This window comes from Mastigoproctus giganteus, chromosome 4 (assembly GCF_048544385.1).
Source record: "Mastigoproctus giganteus isolate SK-2022 chromosome 4, ASM4854438v1, whole genome shotgun sequence".
NCBI lineage: Eukaryota > Metazoa > Arthropoda > Arachnida > Uropygi > Thelyphonidae > Mastigoproctus > Mastigoproctus giganteus.
This window is the reverse complement of record NC_143578.1, coordinates 66,317,392-66,334,997: the sequence shown is the minus strand read 5'-3', so window position 1 is coordinate 66,334,997 and position 17,606 is coordinate 66,317,392. Positions and strand designations below refer to the sequence as shown.

The window sequence follows — 17,606 nt, the reverse complement described above, 5'->3', positions numbered from 1 at the left end:
GAACCCACATTTCGTCTGCTGTGACTATGCAAGCGAGAAAATCCTCTCCTTTGTTGCTGTATTGCAACAGGTTCTCCAGACACATCTCCATACGTTTTGCTTTGTCCTCCCCCTGACAATTTCCGGGGCATCTGGCGGCAGCCCACCTTTCGAAAGCCAAGAACGTCGTGAACAGTCGACTTACTCGTGTTCACTATTTATGCAATTTCATGCAGTTTCACTTGCCTGTTTTCAAGAACGATGCCCTTAATGCGTGAAATGTTGTCTTTTGTCTTGATTGATGAAGGCCTGCCCACCCGATGTAGCCAGGTGGGCTACATAATCAGCTTAATCAAGAAGTGTGTGCTATGCACTGCTGCTCCATAGCCAGGTGGGCAGGAGCAGCAGTGCATAGCACACACTTCTTTTTGTTAAACTGGGGTTCGAGCTCGTGACCGCCAAATACAGAGGATGCGGAAAAGTCAGGGAATAACCACAGCATATGCCCGGAGCAATATGGCCTTAGTTGTTAATGCTCCTAAAAACCAAAATAACAACAACAACAATGATCTTCAATGTCAACACGGTCCACTTTAAATTCATTGCACCAAAAACACACCTGCTTCTTTGTCATCACCTTTTTACTATACACAGCAGTCAGTTCACAATTAATGTCACTTGGCGAAGACCGTTTTGCTTGCAAAAAGTGAATAACTTCATGAACACCTGTTTTGGATTACACTCACATGGTAACTGCCATTTTGCAGCTGGAATCTACTGTGAGGCGACAGTACTGCGACACTGCACTGACAGTCTTTTTGAACGTTATTAACGGTTCTATCCACCACGTTTCATCCCATTCCTTTTCAATATTATTAAGAAAAAAAAAAGTGTTATCTTACTTTTCGGAAACACCTCGTACATTCACACATGAGCAGTTATTCAAGAAGGAGAGGGCCAGGTGTTTATCAAACTCTAACAGGGAGTTAAATTATTTTGTAATAACTGAAAGCAAAGTGGAGGAGAAATTGTTAAAGTTAAACATAAGACAGACACCTGGGGTGGAGAGCATCCTTGGACTCAGAGGAGGTATTCATGGACTGGAGATGTACAAATGTGACCCCAATTCACAATGGGGGATCAAAGGACAACACAAGTAATTACAGACCTGTTAGTCTAACTTCTGTTCTGGAGAAATTAATGGAGGCACTGGTTAAAGAAGCGCTGCAGGATCCTTTGGACAAGACTTCAGTTATGGTTCGGACACAGCATGGGTTTGTTAAGGGAAAGTTTAGTCTGACCAGTTTGGTACCTCCGTAGCTAGTTGGGAAGGAGCAGCAGTGCGTAGCACACGCTTCTTGATTAGACCGGGGTTCGAGCCAGTCACCACCAAATACGGAGGATGCAGAAAGGTCAGGGAATGGCCACAGCATATCCCAGAGCAATATCGCCTTAGTTGCTAATGCTCCTAACAACCAGATAACAAACAAACAAACTGACCAGTTTGATTGGATACTATGATGTGGTCACAAAGGAGCTAAATGCAAAAAATAATTTTGATATCCTATACTTGGATTTCAGGAAAGCTTTTGATACTGTTGGACATAGAAGACTACCATAAAAATTGGAGCAGTATGGCATTAAGGGCAAGTTGCTACAATGGATAAAAGAATGGTTGAGTGGGAGAAGACAGAGAGTGGTAATCAATAGACAGCTTTTTGTGGACTAATGTTATTAGTGGTGTCCCCCACGGTTCAGTGTTGGGCAGATTGTTGTTTTGTATATTTATCAATAATTTTGATAAAGGTATACCAAGCTTAATGTCAAAGTTTGCAGATGATACAAAGGTTGGCAGGGTTGTTAATAACAGTAACGACAGTATGCTGCTGCAACAGGATCTGGAAAAGTTGGGCAGATGGGCTGAGAAATGGCAACTGAAGTTTAACATTGACAAATGCAAAGTACTGCATATGGATAGCAGTAACCCCAGAGAAATGTACCAACTGGGTGGTGTTACACTCAGGGTAATGGAGAATGAAAGAGACCTGGGGGTAATTGTGCAATTAGGTATGAAGTTTTCTGAGCAGTGAAGACAGGCTGCCAGAGTAGGTCATGGAGTTTTGTCAATGATATACAGGAATTTTGCAAGCAGGGATAAGGAGGTGATTATTTCCTTGTATAATGCAATGGCCAGGACATATCTTCAATGTCAACACAGCCCGTTTTAAATTAATTAACCAAAAACACACCTGCTTCTTTGTCATCACCTTTTTGCCATACATCTCCACACCTTGGGCACTGTGTATAGGTCTGGAGGCCTCATTTTATGAAGGATGTAGAGTTGCTAGAACAATTACAGAGAACGGCAACAAGACTGGTGAGGGGAACAAAGGGGTGTTCTTATGAAGAAAGTCTTAAGTTCTGCAAATTGCAGCATCAGGAGACTAGGCATCTGTGAGGCGATCTGATTGAGGTGTATAAGGCCTTAAATGGATTGAGCAGGCTGAATGCTGATAGGATTCTTGCTCAGATTACAAACCTGAGGAGGCATAAACTGAAATTAAGGAAAGATAGTTGTCGAATAGATGAGCAGAAATTTGCCTTTAGCCAGCAGGTAGTTGATTGCTGGAACAAAATTCCATCTGTCGTTGTGGACGTTGATAGCTTAAATAAATTCAAGGCAGAACTAGTCAAATGTTTGGGATGAATGATGAGTGAGATGGGAAATTTTTTTTTTTTTTTTTTTTTTTAGGCAATGCTGTACAAGCTTGCTTTTTTTGCATCATATGCTAATGCTAAAGGGAGCAAAAGGGTCAGTGTCTGGAGATTACGCACCTACAAAATGATCTGGTTGAAGTGTTTGAGACTTTGAATGGATTGCACAATCTCAACAATGATGGCATTCTTCATTTTGCTTAGACTACAAACATGAAGGGGCTTAAATTCAAATTTGGGAACAATGGTTGTAGGATGGATCTGCAGAGGTTTGCCTTCAGCCAGTGGGTGATTGATTGTTGGAACAGCCTTCCATCTGTTGTGGAAGTGAGTAGCTTGAATAAATTCAAGGAAGAACTGGACAAATTATTGGAGGGGATGGACTGGTGATGTGGGAGTTTTTTTTGTTTTTTTTGGTTGATGTTTTATAACAGAATGAAAAATGACAGAATCTCAGTTATCGGTTAATTCAACTAATGCTCATCTCAGTTGTCCAAATTATTTGCTTTATGATTCCTTTTGTCTCAAAGGTGGTACTTGTGTATATGTCCATTCCGATATTCCATGTCAGAGACTTGGTAATTTGGAAACGTCTCTCTTCGATCTTCTCTGGCTTAAAATCTCTCTACCTCATTGTGTAAAATTCATCTGTTGTCTCTACCGTTTTCCCAACTCCATTGATCACTTGGAGCTCTTTGACTTCCTCTCTTTGCAACTTGACATTCTCCAGTCCAAATTTCCTAACAGTTAGGTAATTTTCCTAGATGATTTTAATGTTCATAAATCCAGCTAGCTTCCGTTTTCTAGTCACACTGACCCAGCTGGTCGAGATGCTGAGGCTTTTGCAATTACTAATGACCGTGCACAGATTTTTCATTATCCTACAGGAATACCGTACAATCCTAACCATACAGCCAACACGCTTGACCTTTTTCTCACAAACAACCCTTCTAAGTACTCAGTCAAAGTTTTTTTTTTTTTTTTTTTTTTTTTTTTTTTTTTTTTAGGGGCATTAGCAACTAAGGCCATATTGCTCCGGGGATATGCGGTGGTTATTCCCTGACATTTCCACATCCTCAATATTTGGTGGTCACGGGCTCGAACCCCGGTCTAATCAAGAAGCGTGTGCTATGCACTGCTGCTCACCTGGCTACGGAGGTGCCTCGGTCGAAGTGAGTGGTCCTTTATGCACCTCAGATCAGAACTTCGGTGATTATCACTTCTCCAATGGAGCCTTCATCTCATGACTATTCCCAACCTCATGTTGTTTGGCATTACAAGAATGCAAGATTTCTTTTCTTCTTTTCCTTGGTTGGGTTACTGTTTCAAAACTTCTGATGTCAATGTTTGCTCAGATCGCGTCAGTGAAATTATTCTTTTAGAAATGGAATCCTTTATTCCACACTCCAGTTTAAAATCTTGTCCTTTATCGAAACCTTGGTTTTCCAATAAATGTGCTAAGGCTCTTCAAGAGAAGAACATTGCATATCCTAATTGGCTTGTTTCAAATTCTTCAGTTTCATTTTCTGCCTACACCAAAGCTCTCAACAATTGTAAAGCAGTTATTAATCAGTCCAAACTAGATTTTGAAAGGCTAAGAGTAGAAAACTTGCCTTTTGCCCTAATGGTAGCCGAGCATTCTGGTTTCTTGCCAAAGCTATTGGCTGCAACCTTTGCCCATCTCTGCTCCCACCTCTGTCTAAACCAAATGGTTCTGTTGTCACTTCAGCCAAGGATAAAGCTGACCTGCTAGCATCCCATTTTTCTTCCAACTCATGTATTAATGATCTTGGTAAAACACCTCTCACCATTCCCAACACACTCCATTCAATGCCTCCTATGGTCTTCCGTCAAAAGGATGTCAGAAGGATTTTGACGATCTTGATGCTAAGAAAGCTCCAGGTCCTGATGGTATTTCTCCACTTGTTTTCAAAACCTGTGCTCCTGAACTTACTTCTATTCTTTGCCGCCTTTTTTCACTTTCTTATTCCAAAGGTGTTTTTCATTCTTCTTGGAAATTTGCTCATATCCAGCCAGTTCCTAAAAAGGGTGACAAATCCTTCCCATCCAATTATCATCCCATCGCAATTACTTCTACTCTTTCTAAAGTAATGGAGAAATCAATTAACCGCCAACTTTTAAACTACCTAGAAATCTTCTGTTTGATCAATGATCACCAATATGGATTCCATCAGTGTTGATCCACTGGTGATATTCTGGCTTATGTTACCCATTTATGGACAAATTTAATGGAAAAGCTCGGTGAAACACAAGCAGTTGCTCTCGACATCTCAAAGGCTTTCGATCGTGTTTGGCATAAAGGTCTTCTAAACAAGCTTCCATCTTATGGTTTGCCAACTGTTTTCTGTAATTGGTTATCCAGTTTTCTCTCTGATCGATATCCAGTTTTTTCTCAGTGAGCGCACTGAGGGTGAAGGTAGATGGCTCTCTGTCTTCTAACTTCTCCACTAATGCTGGTGTCCCCCAAGGTTCAATTCTTTCCCCCACTTTTTTCCTCTTGTATATTAATGACCTTCTTCCATTGACTAGAAATCCTATCCAATGTTTTGCTGATGATAGCACATTGCATTCCACTTTCCATTTTGAGAAACCTTGCCCTGCTCAATCAGCTTCAACTTCTTGAATATCTGCTACCAATTCCTTAAATGCATATCTGCAGGTAATTCTCCAGAGGGGCAAAGACAACTTAGTTGATTTAAATCCTTCTAAAACTCAGTCTTGTCTTATATTATTATTATTATTATTAGCTATATGGTGCAAGGAAGCCTGAGGCTTATGCTGCACCAGCCAAAAAAAAAAAAAAATCCCAAGTTACCCTGAGAGAGGAGAGAGAGAGAGAGAGAGAGAGAGAGAGAGAGAGAGAGAGAGAGAGAGAGAGAGAGAGAGAGAGAGAGAAGTAGAAGGGAATCATCAAGAAAGAGAAGAATGATGATATCCAGCTGAGGAACCTGGGTGTGCCAAGCCCATACTCACCATATATTTCGCAAAAAAGGATTCTTCTGCTCCTATGCTTATCTTTGGTGACACTCCGATTTCTAGGCAAAATGATATATCTCCTTTGGGGATTAACCTGACTTCTAATCTCTCTTGGCACAAGCACATTACAAGTATTGCTTCCTCTGCATCTAAAAAACTTGGTTTTCTCTTTTGCTCTCGGCATTACTTTTCTTCCAAACAGATGTTCACTCTGTACAAATTGCAAATCCACCCTACCATTGAATATTGTTCCCCCATCTGGGGCAGTGCCCCCAAAACCTCTCTGTCTTCTAGATTTCATTCAGAAGAGGGCAGTTAGGTTAATTAATGATTCATCTCTAACCAAGTCTCTCCACTTGCTGTCTCATTGACATACTGTTTCTGCTGCATGCCTCTTCTGCAGATATTTCCATGGGCACTGTTCTTCTGAATTGGCTTCTATTATTTCCACTCTCTCTTTCAAAACAGTCCAAACACGTGCAGCCAGCAGCCAACATCCATTTGCTGTCCAACTTCAAACTCACAGAACCAACTTTTTATCCTCCTCGTTTATTTATTCAACTGCTGTTTTCTGGAACAACCTTCCTTCATACGTATTTCCTAAAAATTACAGTTTACAGAAGTTCAAGTCTAATGTCAACAAATATCTTCTTTCACCTTCTCAACCTCCAACTCAAGCACGGTACTAAGTACTATAGGTTCTAATACCTCTTGTGTTTGGGGTTTTCATAAAAAAAAGAATAATAAGCTTTTTTTCTTGTATCATATGCCACAAGTAATAATATTCAAAGTGTGGTCTAACTATTATCTTGTGTAGAGTGATAATGATATCCTGCTTTCTACTAGAAAAGGTCCTATAAATCACCAACTCTCTGGGCTAGTGATTTCTCATAATCAGCATTCACCAATATTATCCCATTGTGGCTTTGTTGTGCATTTTCTTATGATGTTCATACAAATAGGAATCATGTGATTGTGTGTGACTCTTCCATGGTTGTTTATTTTACTCAATTATATCACCTTTTATCTTTCATCCATTTTGGTATCTTGCATTTGCAGATCAGATCTTGGCCATAAGTGCAAATACATTTATGGCTTGAAGGATAAATCCTTCGGATATTTCCCATAGTACATTGTATCTGACACCATAGAGGTCTCTCCAGTTATTTGCTTCTTATTTCACCTGCCCATCCTCTCTAGCAGTTTATCTAGTCCTTTCTTGAATTTATTCAAACTCTCCACCTCCACCCTGTTAGATGGGAATTTGTTCCAACATCTGCTGGATGAAGACAAATTTCCATGCATCTGAATTGCAACTATCCTCCCTCAGTTTGAATTTATATACTCTTATATATGTAGTTAGTCTGAACAAGAGGAAGCATTCTATCAGCATTGCACTTACTCAATCCATTCAAGGCCTTAAAGACCTCAGTCAAAGGTTGGCAGGGTTGTTAATCTCTTCACAGGTGCTGTAATTTGCAAAACTGAAGCCTTTCCTAGTAAGAACACCCTTTTGCTCCCTCATCGATCTTGTTGTGCTTCTCTGCACCAGTTCCAAAAAAGTGCACCAAAAGCCTCAGGCTTCCTTTCACCATATGGATGATAATAATAATAATAATAATAATAATAATAATAATAATGGGATGCGATGGCCCAGTGGTTAAGACACTGGACTACCAGCTTGAGTGGCCCAGGCTCGAATCCCACCTTGGTGGAAGCAAATGCAACTCTATTATGCTGGAAAACCGATATAATAGTCATAACCTTAAAAAAAAATGATGATTAAAAAAAAACATCGCAAAAGTTACCCCATTGGACTTACCTTCCCCAAGGTCAGAGTGACGGCTGAGGCAGATAGAGGTGCCATCTGGTGACACTCACGAGAACTAAAAAATAAATAAATAAAACCACTGGACATAAGCCGAAGCTAAACAAGTCCACCTCCATAGATGGAGGTGAACTTGTTTTCAGGACTCGTGTTCAGGCCTTAGGCAGAGGGTTTGGCTCGAAAAGTTAGAGACAGTCTCCTGAGTAAGACAGTGGAGCAAGTGGTGCTGTCCCCTGTAAGACTGTGCAACTGTGCTAGTGATCACCCAGGAAGGAAGAAAACGGCAACACATTAAGTAGAGCATTGAAATGAATACATCATGCGAGCATACTATGAAATAACCAGGCTAGAGACCGATATGACAATGTATAGGTCGCAACTACATACCAAGTGTTGGAACGATACCTGGATATTCAGGTCACTGAACAGCAATTAGCAGACCAAAGAAGGACCATTGTCACGAAGAACCTAATAGCTCCTGCCATCTTGGAAAAAATCAAGCAGGATGTCAGCGATCAACTACAAAGCACAAAGAATATGATCAATATGGAACCAGAGGAGGAACAGCATACCACGGAACAAGAGGAGGAACAAGAAGAAATACAACCTAGAATAACTGAAGTGGAAAGAGTTGAAGTCATGATATCCAGAACAGAATTCAAAGTAATAGACCCCACAAGAACCCCGTGATACCTAAGCAGAGGCCAAATAAAATCCTATGGAGAGTAATAAACTACCTCAATCTGCAAATAATGCCACATTACCTGGACAACAATGGTGCAACGCTGGAGGCTATCCACACAGCCGTATACTGTGCTGCCATAGCAGCTACTAGAATTAATGGAAAAGAAACGAGAGACCAGCAGCAGAAGTACCGAAAACAAGGAACCGCCAGCTTGGGAAAGACTTCAGCAGAAGATAGAAGAATTAAGAGTCAAGATAGGTTAGTTGACCCAGTACCAATAGGGTAATAGAAGTAAGAAATTGATTGGAAAGGTGAAGAGAAACAGAGTCCACAGCAGAGACCAGAAATCAGAGAATAGAAGAATACTTGGACACACTGAAGCAGAACTTCCTTGCACTCAGCAAGAGACTACGCAAATACAAAAAGAGCTCCCAGAGGAAAATAAACAACCGAATCTTCGATGAGGATCAAAGAGCCTTCTACAGGAAACTGGGTGAAGATGAGACCACTCGAGAAGAAGACAATCAAGGAATTCTGGGGAAATATCTGGATCAGTAAAGTAAGACATAACAGCAGAGCACCCTGGATAGAAGTAGAACATAAGAAAACCAAGGACATACAAGAGATGAGAGAGTGGAAGATTCGAGAAGGAGGAGTAAAACAGTCGATCAGGAACACCCACAACTGGCGAAACCCAGGAATTGATAACATCCACAACTACTGGTACAAGAAGTTCACCCGCACACACACACAAGCGCCTAGCAGAGCAGTTCACTCAAATGATAAGGCACCCAGAGACAATCTTGAAGTTTCTCACCGAAGGAGTCACATATCTGAAGCCTAAAGATGAAGATACAAGAAACCCGGCGAAATACAGGCCAATCATCTGCAAGATCCTGACCAGCTGCATAACCAAGAAGATATCAGACCACTTAGAGAGTCAGAACATAATGGCCGAAGAGCAAAAAGGATGCAAGCGGAGGAGCAATGGATGCAAGGAGCAATTAACCATAGATTCCGCAGTTATGGAGCAAGCCTACAAGAAGCACTGCAACCTATACACAGTCTACATCAATTACTGCAAGGCTTTTGACTCCGTACCTCATAGCTGGCAAATAGAGACCCTAAAGATCTACAAAGCCAATCTGATAGTGACAAACTTCCTAGGAGCAACCATGGCGAAATGGAGTACCACCATTAAGGTCGAGAACATCACAACCAGACCAATCCCCATTAGAAGAGGAATCTTTCAGGGAGATGCTCTGAGCCCACTGTGGTTCTGTCTAGCACTCAACCTGCTATCCACCATGCTTAATGGCAGCAAGTATGGATATAACCTCAAAGAAGGAAGAAAGAACCTGTACACCCTCACCCACCTGATGTATATGGATGACATTAAGCTCTAGGTGGCAACCGAGAAGCAACTCCAACAACTACTCCAGATCACTAAAGAATTCAGCAAGGACATCGTGATGGAATTTGGTCTAGAAAAATGCAAGACCCACACGCTGCACCAGGGAAAATTAGTTGGTTGAAACTACCAGCTGCTGACTGGTAAAGAGATCAAAGCTATGACAGAAGGAGAGACCTACAAATACCTAGGGATGATGCAGGCTCAGCAGTTAGAGCACAAGGAAATCAAGAAGTGCCTGACCGAAAAATATCATCAGAGACTTAGAAGCCTGCTGAAAGCAAAATTGAATAGAGGGAACACTGTTAAAGCCATAAAAACTTATGCTAATATACACCTTCGGGGTCATAGATTTGACTTTATCTCATATTGTGAATTACACCGAGCTAGAAGATATCGTGCGAAAGACAAGGACAATGATGACCAAGAGCTGCCAACACCACTCGAAGTTAGCAGTGGAGAGACTAACAATAGCTCGGAAAGAGGGAGGAAGGGGCCTGATAGACCTGATAGAGCAACAGAAAATAGTGATAGTTAACCTGAAGGATTACTTCGAGAACAACACAGCACCACTCCACCAGGCCATAAGGAAGATAGATAAGTGGTATACCCCACTCAACCTAAGCGAGGAACCCCCCTCCTGCCCAGACAGTACAAGAAACGAAGTTAGAAAGATGGGCAAAGAAGTCACTCCATGGTAGACACTACAATGACCTCCATCAAGATCACATAGATAACATTGCTTCCAATGCATGGCTCATAACCGGGACGCTCTTCCCCGAGACTGAAGGATTCATGCTGGCCATCCAAGACCAGGTAATCAACACCAGAAACTATAGAAAATACATCGTAAAGGACCCCAGAATGTCAGATGACACATGTCGACGATGCCACCTGGCCTCAAAAATGATCCAACACATCACTGCGTGGTGCAAGGTGATCACCCAGACTGGGTACACTCATAGACACGACCAGGTAACCAGGATAATACATCAGAAACTAGCGAGGAAATACCAGTTGACCAAAGAAAGTGTACCATACTACAAGTACGAACCACAGGCAGTACTAGAGACCCAAACCCACAAGCTGTACTGGGATCGGTCCATAATAACGGATAAGACCATCCTGCACAACAGACCAGACAAGATGGAAAAGGCTACCTATCTGATTAACATAGCAGTGCCCAACACTAGCAATGTCCAGAAAACCCATGAGGTAAAAATTAGGAAGTGCATGAACCTGACACATGAGGTTAAGGAGATGTGGCATATATACAAGAAGTATTGACCATCCTGATCATTGTGTCAAACATTGGTATGATACCAAAGACTCTACATAACAGCCTAGCAGCAATAGGTCTCCCAGAGAACACCTGCAATGGAGAGTAATAAACAATAGGATAGTCAGAGATTTCCTCGACCAACAGTAACACCAGACATTAAAACCACCCTGTGTACTTGGTAGCAGTACCAGTCACGGACTGGAATCCCCCAATCAGGGAGAAATAATATAAGAGCAACAATAATAATAATAATAATAATAATAATAATAATAATAATTCCCCATACTTTCTAAGTTAATTGAGCTCAAGGAATATCTTATTCCATTGTAGTCTCCTTTTTTGACTTTATCTACGTATATTTATTAATGTTGTTACATGCTATAATTCAATTCCATTATCAGGATATATTCTTCTCTATTTATTTGTCAGGTTGCAAATTTGTCTTTTTTGCTTACTCCCTGTCATTATTTGTGGTTGTAACTAGGCTAAGCAGTGTTTATAGTTCTTACTTATAGCAAGGACACACCATAGAGACCTGTAGTTAAGCCCAATGATCATTCTTGATTTTAAAGAATCATAACCAGGCAAGTAACTACCAAGAGCTAATAGAGCAGGCCAGTCAACAATGTAGACTCCATCTTAGGCATGCCCCCCCTCCAGTCAAATCCCAGCACAGTACTGTTACTATACTAACTAATCAAGAGCCCAACTTCAGTATTTCAGCCACAACCCAAAAAACACATTCTTCAGATGTAAGAAGAGTCAGACCCAAGTGCTGTTACCTATGGGTAAAAGCGACTACGTAAGCATTTGTTTTTAATTGACTTTGTTTTAAGCCACAAGAGGAAGGGCCTGAAAGGAGTAGACCAAAATGTCTGGCTTTGTTATTTGTAATTTATAGCCATTGGATTAAAATTCCAAATTGCTAAATTGAAAATTTTTGTCAAAAGTTATTGCTATCTCATTTTAGCAGTTATTTGTTTTACATAAATCTTATAATTGTCATAATTTGAAAATTTTACTGATTATTGCATTCATTTTCTGTCCTTGAAATACTTTGCTCCTTCCAGCAACGGATTTTCTGCGCTCGTGACTTGGGTTAACTCCCACATTAGAGACAACACTGTCATTCATGAATCAACCTAAATTGCAAATATTGTTTTAATACAGATTGCACTTTTTTAAAACAAATAACTATTACTACCTTGCCTCTCTTTAGCCTAAGGTGGCCTCTATTAGCAAATTTATGCGAAATGGTGAATGACAGATCAGGTCCTCATGAGTGAGTGGTACAGTGGCGTATGGAATGAAAACTTCCAATTAATAATTTTTCCACACACACACCACAACCCAAGTTTTGCAGTAGTATAGCAATATATTATTTTAAAATTTCCAAAAATAATTGAATTTATCTTGTCTGATTGCATATGCTAAGAAAATGTTAAAGCATAAATTCATTAAGAGTTTATGGATATCCAATTCGCTACCCTCCAACATGTATTGAGCCCATCCAAGTTTGGAAAAGAATGACCATTTCAGAAGTTACAGCAGTTAGCATTGTGAGACATTAGTAAGAGGTAGCAAATTCAGGTGAAGTTAGGATAGGATGAATGAAAAGAGGTGGAACCTTTCATAGTATTCCACATTGTAAGAAGAGCAAATGAATTCTCTGACTGTCAGAAATGTACAGCAGGGGAAGATGGAGTAATTCTACTATTTGTCCAGCTGGCTAGGTGACCACTGATGACTCCCAGAGCCTAAATTGTAAAAAAAAAAAAAAAACCCATCTTTTCTGAGCTCATCAGAGAAGCTTTCTACAGAATGGTACAACTGTTGGGTTAACTGCTATCAGAAACACGGCATAGGATGGGATACTTTGAAGCTTCTCATAGTCCAAGTTATCTTCATACAAACCCAGCCAGTGTCTGGTGTTGGTAGAAGTCAACCGGGTGTAGAGAGCTTCTTTTTCTGTACTTCATGGAGCATAGAACAGAAGTAGTGGATCTTGCAACAGTGACATGGAGCAGTGTAGAGTGAAGAACATGCTACACCACTAATATAACTGACGGATGCATTTGGGTTTGGCATATTCCAAAAGAATAGTTTTATGCAGGCTTTATTGTATCCAACATGAAGTTTGGTGGTGATGGAAGTATAATGGTTTGTTTTATGTAGCTTGGCATTGGCCCTTTGAATGTTGTGCATGGAAAGATGAATGCAGATGTTTAGCATGATATCTTGAAAAATTACACCTATTTTAACTCGGGGCATTCTTTAGAGAAATATCTTACATTATATCAGCAAAATATTATTCCATGCCCAGAAGCTTGCAGGACTGAGTGAAAATCAACTTCATAGGCTTGGCAGCTGGTATGCACTGGATTTTTTTTAATAAAATGAAATATAATAGAATGATAGAATATTGATGATATTACAAAAAAAAAAACATTAGATATGATTATAAACTTAACCATTAGATTTTAAAAACATAAAAAGTAATATGTTATATAGGAATGTGTGTTTAATCTAGGAACAGAAAGATCAGATATACGAGTATTGTTGGTAGAAATGCTTCATGGACTATGCCCTCTTCTATGTTTTACATTTGAGCCTAAAAAAAAATCTTAAACTGAAACTCTCTGTAGTGGCATTATGAACAGAGTGCTGGGTGTAGTGCATGTCTTTCACTCACCTAGAGTGGGCTGCACCTGTACCATGCAGCTTGGTTGAGTAACAGTGCTTTGAGGATAATACTATGAAAAAATCTACCTTGACTGGCCAGGGTCCAAATCTTAAAACTTTAAAGGAATAGAAAGCAAGGTTATAGATGTTCAGCTTTTGTGAATAATTTAGTATTAGTAGTGGAAAACGACAAAATCAGGCAAGCTTGTACAACATAAGACAAAAAAAAAAAAAAAAAAAACACCACACTTTCAACATCACCTGTTCATCCCTTCCCATCTAATAATTTGTCAAATTCTTAAATATATTCAAACTATCCACTTCCATAATACCAGATGGATTAGTCAGAGTACCTAAATAAAGAAATCAGGTTGAGAATATGTATTTAATAATAAATACATTGCTGTATTTATTATTCAAGCCCTTCATGGTCACTTCAGTTATTATGTTTTGATTTCCTTAAATTACAGTATTTTTTTGCTCAAACCATGTCTCTCTCTTTCTTCCAAGTTATGTAAATGAATGTTGCTTGTTATATAAATTAATATTTTCAGTGTAAAAATGTACATATGAACATTATTAAACTGCTCTTCAGCAGGTCATTGCTGTTAAATTATTTAATTATTAACTTTCAAGAGACAACATTCCATAAGTGGACAGTATCCATATATTCAGCCATCCAAAGTAATTTACAAATGAATGTCTTTGCAAATAATAATTGTACAAAGTTCACTGTAATGAGAGAAGAATACACTGTATGCAAAATTAAAATGCTAAAATCTGCTCAAAAGTCAATTTTGTAATTTCTGTCATAACTGCTGCTTTATTATGAAAAAATATTCCAAATTTAGAACAGCAGTTTCCATCCTTTTGAAAGTTGTTGCAGTAGTTAAAGCACACCATAGAAGGATGGAAATGGCCACATGGAAAAATAAATATTTTATTTCTTTGAATTTTTTTGCATATGGAAGACAACTGCAGAAATTTCATTTTCCACAAAGAAACATTTTGTTTTGATTTGGATGGTTGGTTAATTAAAAATCTATTGCATTTATTTTGACATTAATGTTGAATTGAGACATAATTTTGTAGGATTGAAAAATATATGAGCATTCATCATTTCCTCAAAAGTAGAAATTTTTACAGTATATAAAGCATAACATCACTCTGCGTGGTTTTCAATGTTTGTAAATAAATAGCTGTTTTTAACTCAGTTTTTTATGATGATTTCAGAAATGTTACATGTTTTTTTTTCGATCATATACCATTTTTTTACAAATCACTTAAGTTGATGGCATGAGATGTATTAAGTTAGGCTTAAATGCTGGGAATTTGTAAACTAAATCTTCACATGTTGGAAACACTGCCTTCAGTCATTTGTTTCTTGACCTTGAGAGCTTCATGAAGCAAGTTTATCAGTGAGCTCAGTTTATTTTTGAGGTTATCATGCCAAACTGGTTCTGAAAAGTGAGCAAAATGTTTTTACACAAGTGTTTGAACAATCCGAACTTATTTTGTTATATTTGTGGAAAATATGTAGTCCTCAAGCAAAGAGAAGATATTACAGAATTTGTAAAAAAATGTGTATTAAGCTTATTTTTGAGTGAAACTTGGTGACCAAGATAAATAATGGGCTCCATATAAAATTTGTCAACCCTGTGTGTTGAATCATTGAGATTATAAAAAAATGGTAAAAAGAAGGCTATGCCATTTTCAATCCCCATTATTTGGTGGGATCCTACAAACCACTGAAACTTTTGATAGAGGGATAGAATGCAAAGAGTAAGAAGGGCATTGTGTATCTGTATCCTAATAATCCATCTACCATTAGATCAGTCCCACATGGAGATAACCCTCCAATTCCATGTCTGCCATTTATAGTAGGTCTGTTGTTGAGAACTTCTTAAGGAACAGCAAGGATCCAGACTACAAGAATATAGTTGAAAATATGTTGGCAAATTTCAAGAAGCTGGACTGCAACATGAATGTGAAGGTACATTTTTTACACTCCCACATTGACTACTTCCCAAAAAATCTAGGAAGTGTTAGTGAAGAACAACAGGGTTAGAGGTTTCACTAGGACATTAAAGATATGGAAATGACGTACCAGGGGGAGGTGGAATGTCAGCATGATGGCTGACTATTGCTGGATGCTAAAAAGGGACTGTAAAGTAGAAGGATCTGTAAGAAAACCAAAGAAACAAAAATTTGACTCATTTAGATTAGTTTTTAAAATGACAAATAAGTGTTTAGTGAACTTTTTACCATACTGCCTTTTTTAATAGCATTTTCAACATGTATTTAAATATAAAAGTCTGGTAAAATTAGCATTTTTTAATAATTTCAGTGCATAAATTATGCCAAAATTAATAAAAATTTGTGAAAAATCAAATTTTCTTTCTTGATTTTTGAAGAAACCTAATGTGATGGAAACAAATGGAAATCATTTTTGAAATCAGCATTAGATTAGGAAACAATTCAAAAACACCCTTTTCTGAGAAAACATTGGTGAATTTTTTCAAAATGCAGAGTAGTGTAATCCTTTAAATAAACAAATTTTAATTTTTACGATTAGTTATGGAAGAATTCCTGTTCCATATATTTTTAGATGTGGAATGTAGTGCCTCTTCTGCATGGCAGCCAGCTGAAGATCACATCCATTCATCATCAGGTCATGCTGATAGTGCATTTCTTGTTTTGTCTTTGGAAGTTCCAGGATTTAGAGGAAGAGAAAGAATAGTGAATGGACAAGCTGTTTCCATTGGACATATTGAATTCACCTTTGAACTTGTTTGTTCATCAGAATGCTACTTTGCTTTTGTGATGGTAATAAAAATGCTGATATAAGGTGTTATAATTATCGCAAAATGTATAAGAAATAATATTTACATGAAGTTTTTGCATAATCTTGGTATAGTTTCTCATGGTTATATTCAGATTATGTACTAATTAATTGGACTACTATATACACTTTTTTTATGAAAATGTTACAGTCATATAAGTTACTGCAATAGCATCATTTTTATACACAGTAAACCAACTGCAGTTGTGTAGTGGCATCATTCCACAACATCTCATATTGTGAATTACTTCACAATGAGTTGCCTATCTCATTACACCTCAAATAAGTAAAGCTTCCTCAACAAAGAAAATTATTTTACTTATTTCTAGTGGATATCTCCACTCAGTTTCTAGGCTATTTGGTCCCTCATGAGTGAATAAGTACCCCGATGGTATAATAGCCGACAACCCAGTTGTGAATTAATTATAGGCCAAATCACTCTGATGAGTATAATAAACAACTGTACTGAGAAATAGTGGGCCATTAAATTAGTGTCTTATAATGGGGGATTCTAATTTCCCAGATATTGACTGGAATTTGTGGATTGGTCACTCACACACAGGAGCGGATTAAGGTCGGTTGAGGTCCCGGGCGCAGAAGAAAATATTTGGGCCCCTTAAAAAAAAGAGAGAGACAGGGAAAATAAAAATACATGTTAACCATTTTTTAAATAAATAAAAAATATTATGTACTATTAATGTTTTATTTCCAATAAAATTTGAATATAATATATGTATGATATAATTAATAATAGCATAATAATAATCACAAAGTTTTGAACTAATAGTTAAACATATTAGTTCAACTATTAGTTGAACTAATATGTTGAACTAATTTGTTGGGGTTTTGCGTGGGCCCTTCAGAAGGCGGGGCCCAGGGTGCACGCCCGGTGCGCCCGCCGTTAAATCCGCCTCTGCTCACACAATAGCAAGGATTTATTGGATGATTGTTTTCTACAGCAGCATGTTTGGGAGGCAACTAGAGGGAGTAATACTCTTGATCTGATTATCAGTAGTTATTCTTCATGCATTAAGAATCTGCAGATAAAGGAACCACTAGGTGGCAGTGATCACAGTGTGCTGAAGTGGGATTTACTCGAAGAGGCAACTACTATCAGGGGTAAAGGAAAGGGTTTTTGCTTTTGTAAAGGTGACTACGGTGGTCTGAGACAGTATTTAAATTCTA

The 17,606-nt window shown here is 38.5% G+C and overlaps 1 protein-coding gene across 1 annotated transcript in view; it reads left to right on the top strand.

The window, feature by feature from the left end:
* The window catches only part of LOC150086804 (endosome/lysosome-associated apoptosis and autophagy regulator family member 2-like), a 329,438-nt gene that overhangs the window by 148,714 nt on the left and 163,118 nt on the right, over nucleotides 1–17,606 (top strand). Inside the window, exon 10 of the mRNA XM_090372273.1 lies at nucleotides 16,188–16,405. Coding sequence (XP_090228399.1) covers nucleotides 16,188–16,405 — 218 coding nt within the window. The remainder of the gene's footprint in view (nucleotides 1–16,187; nucleotides 16,406–17,606) is intronic.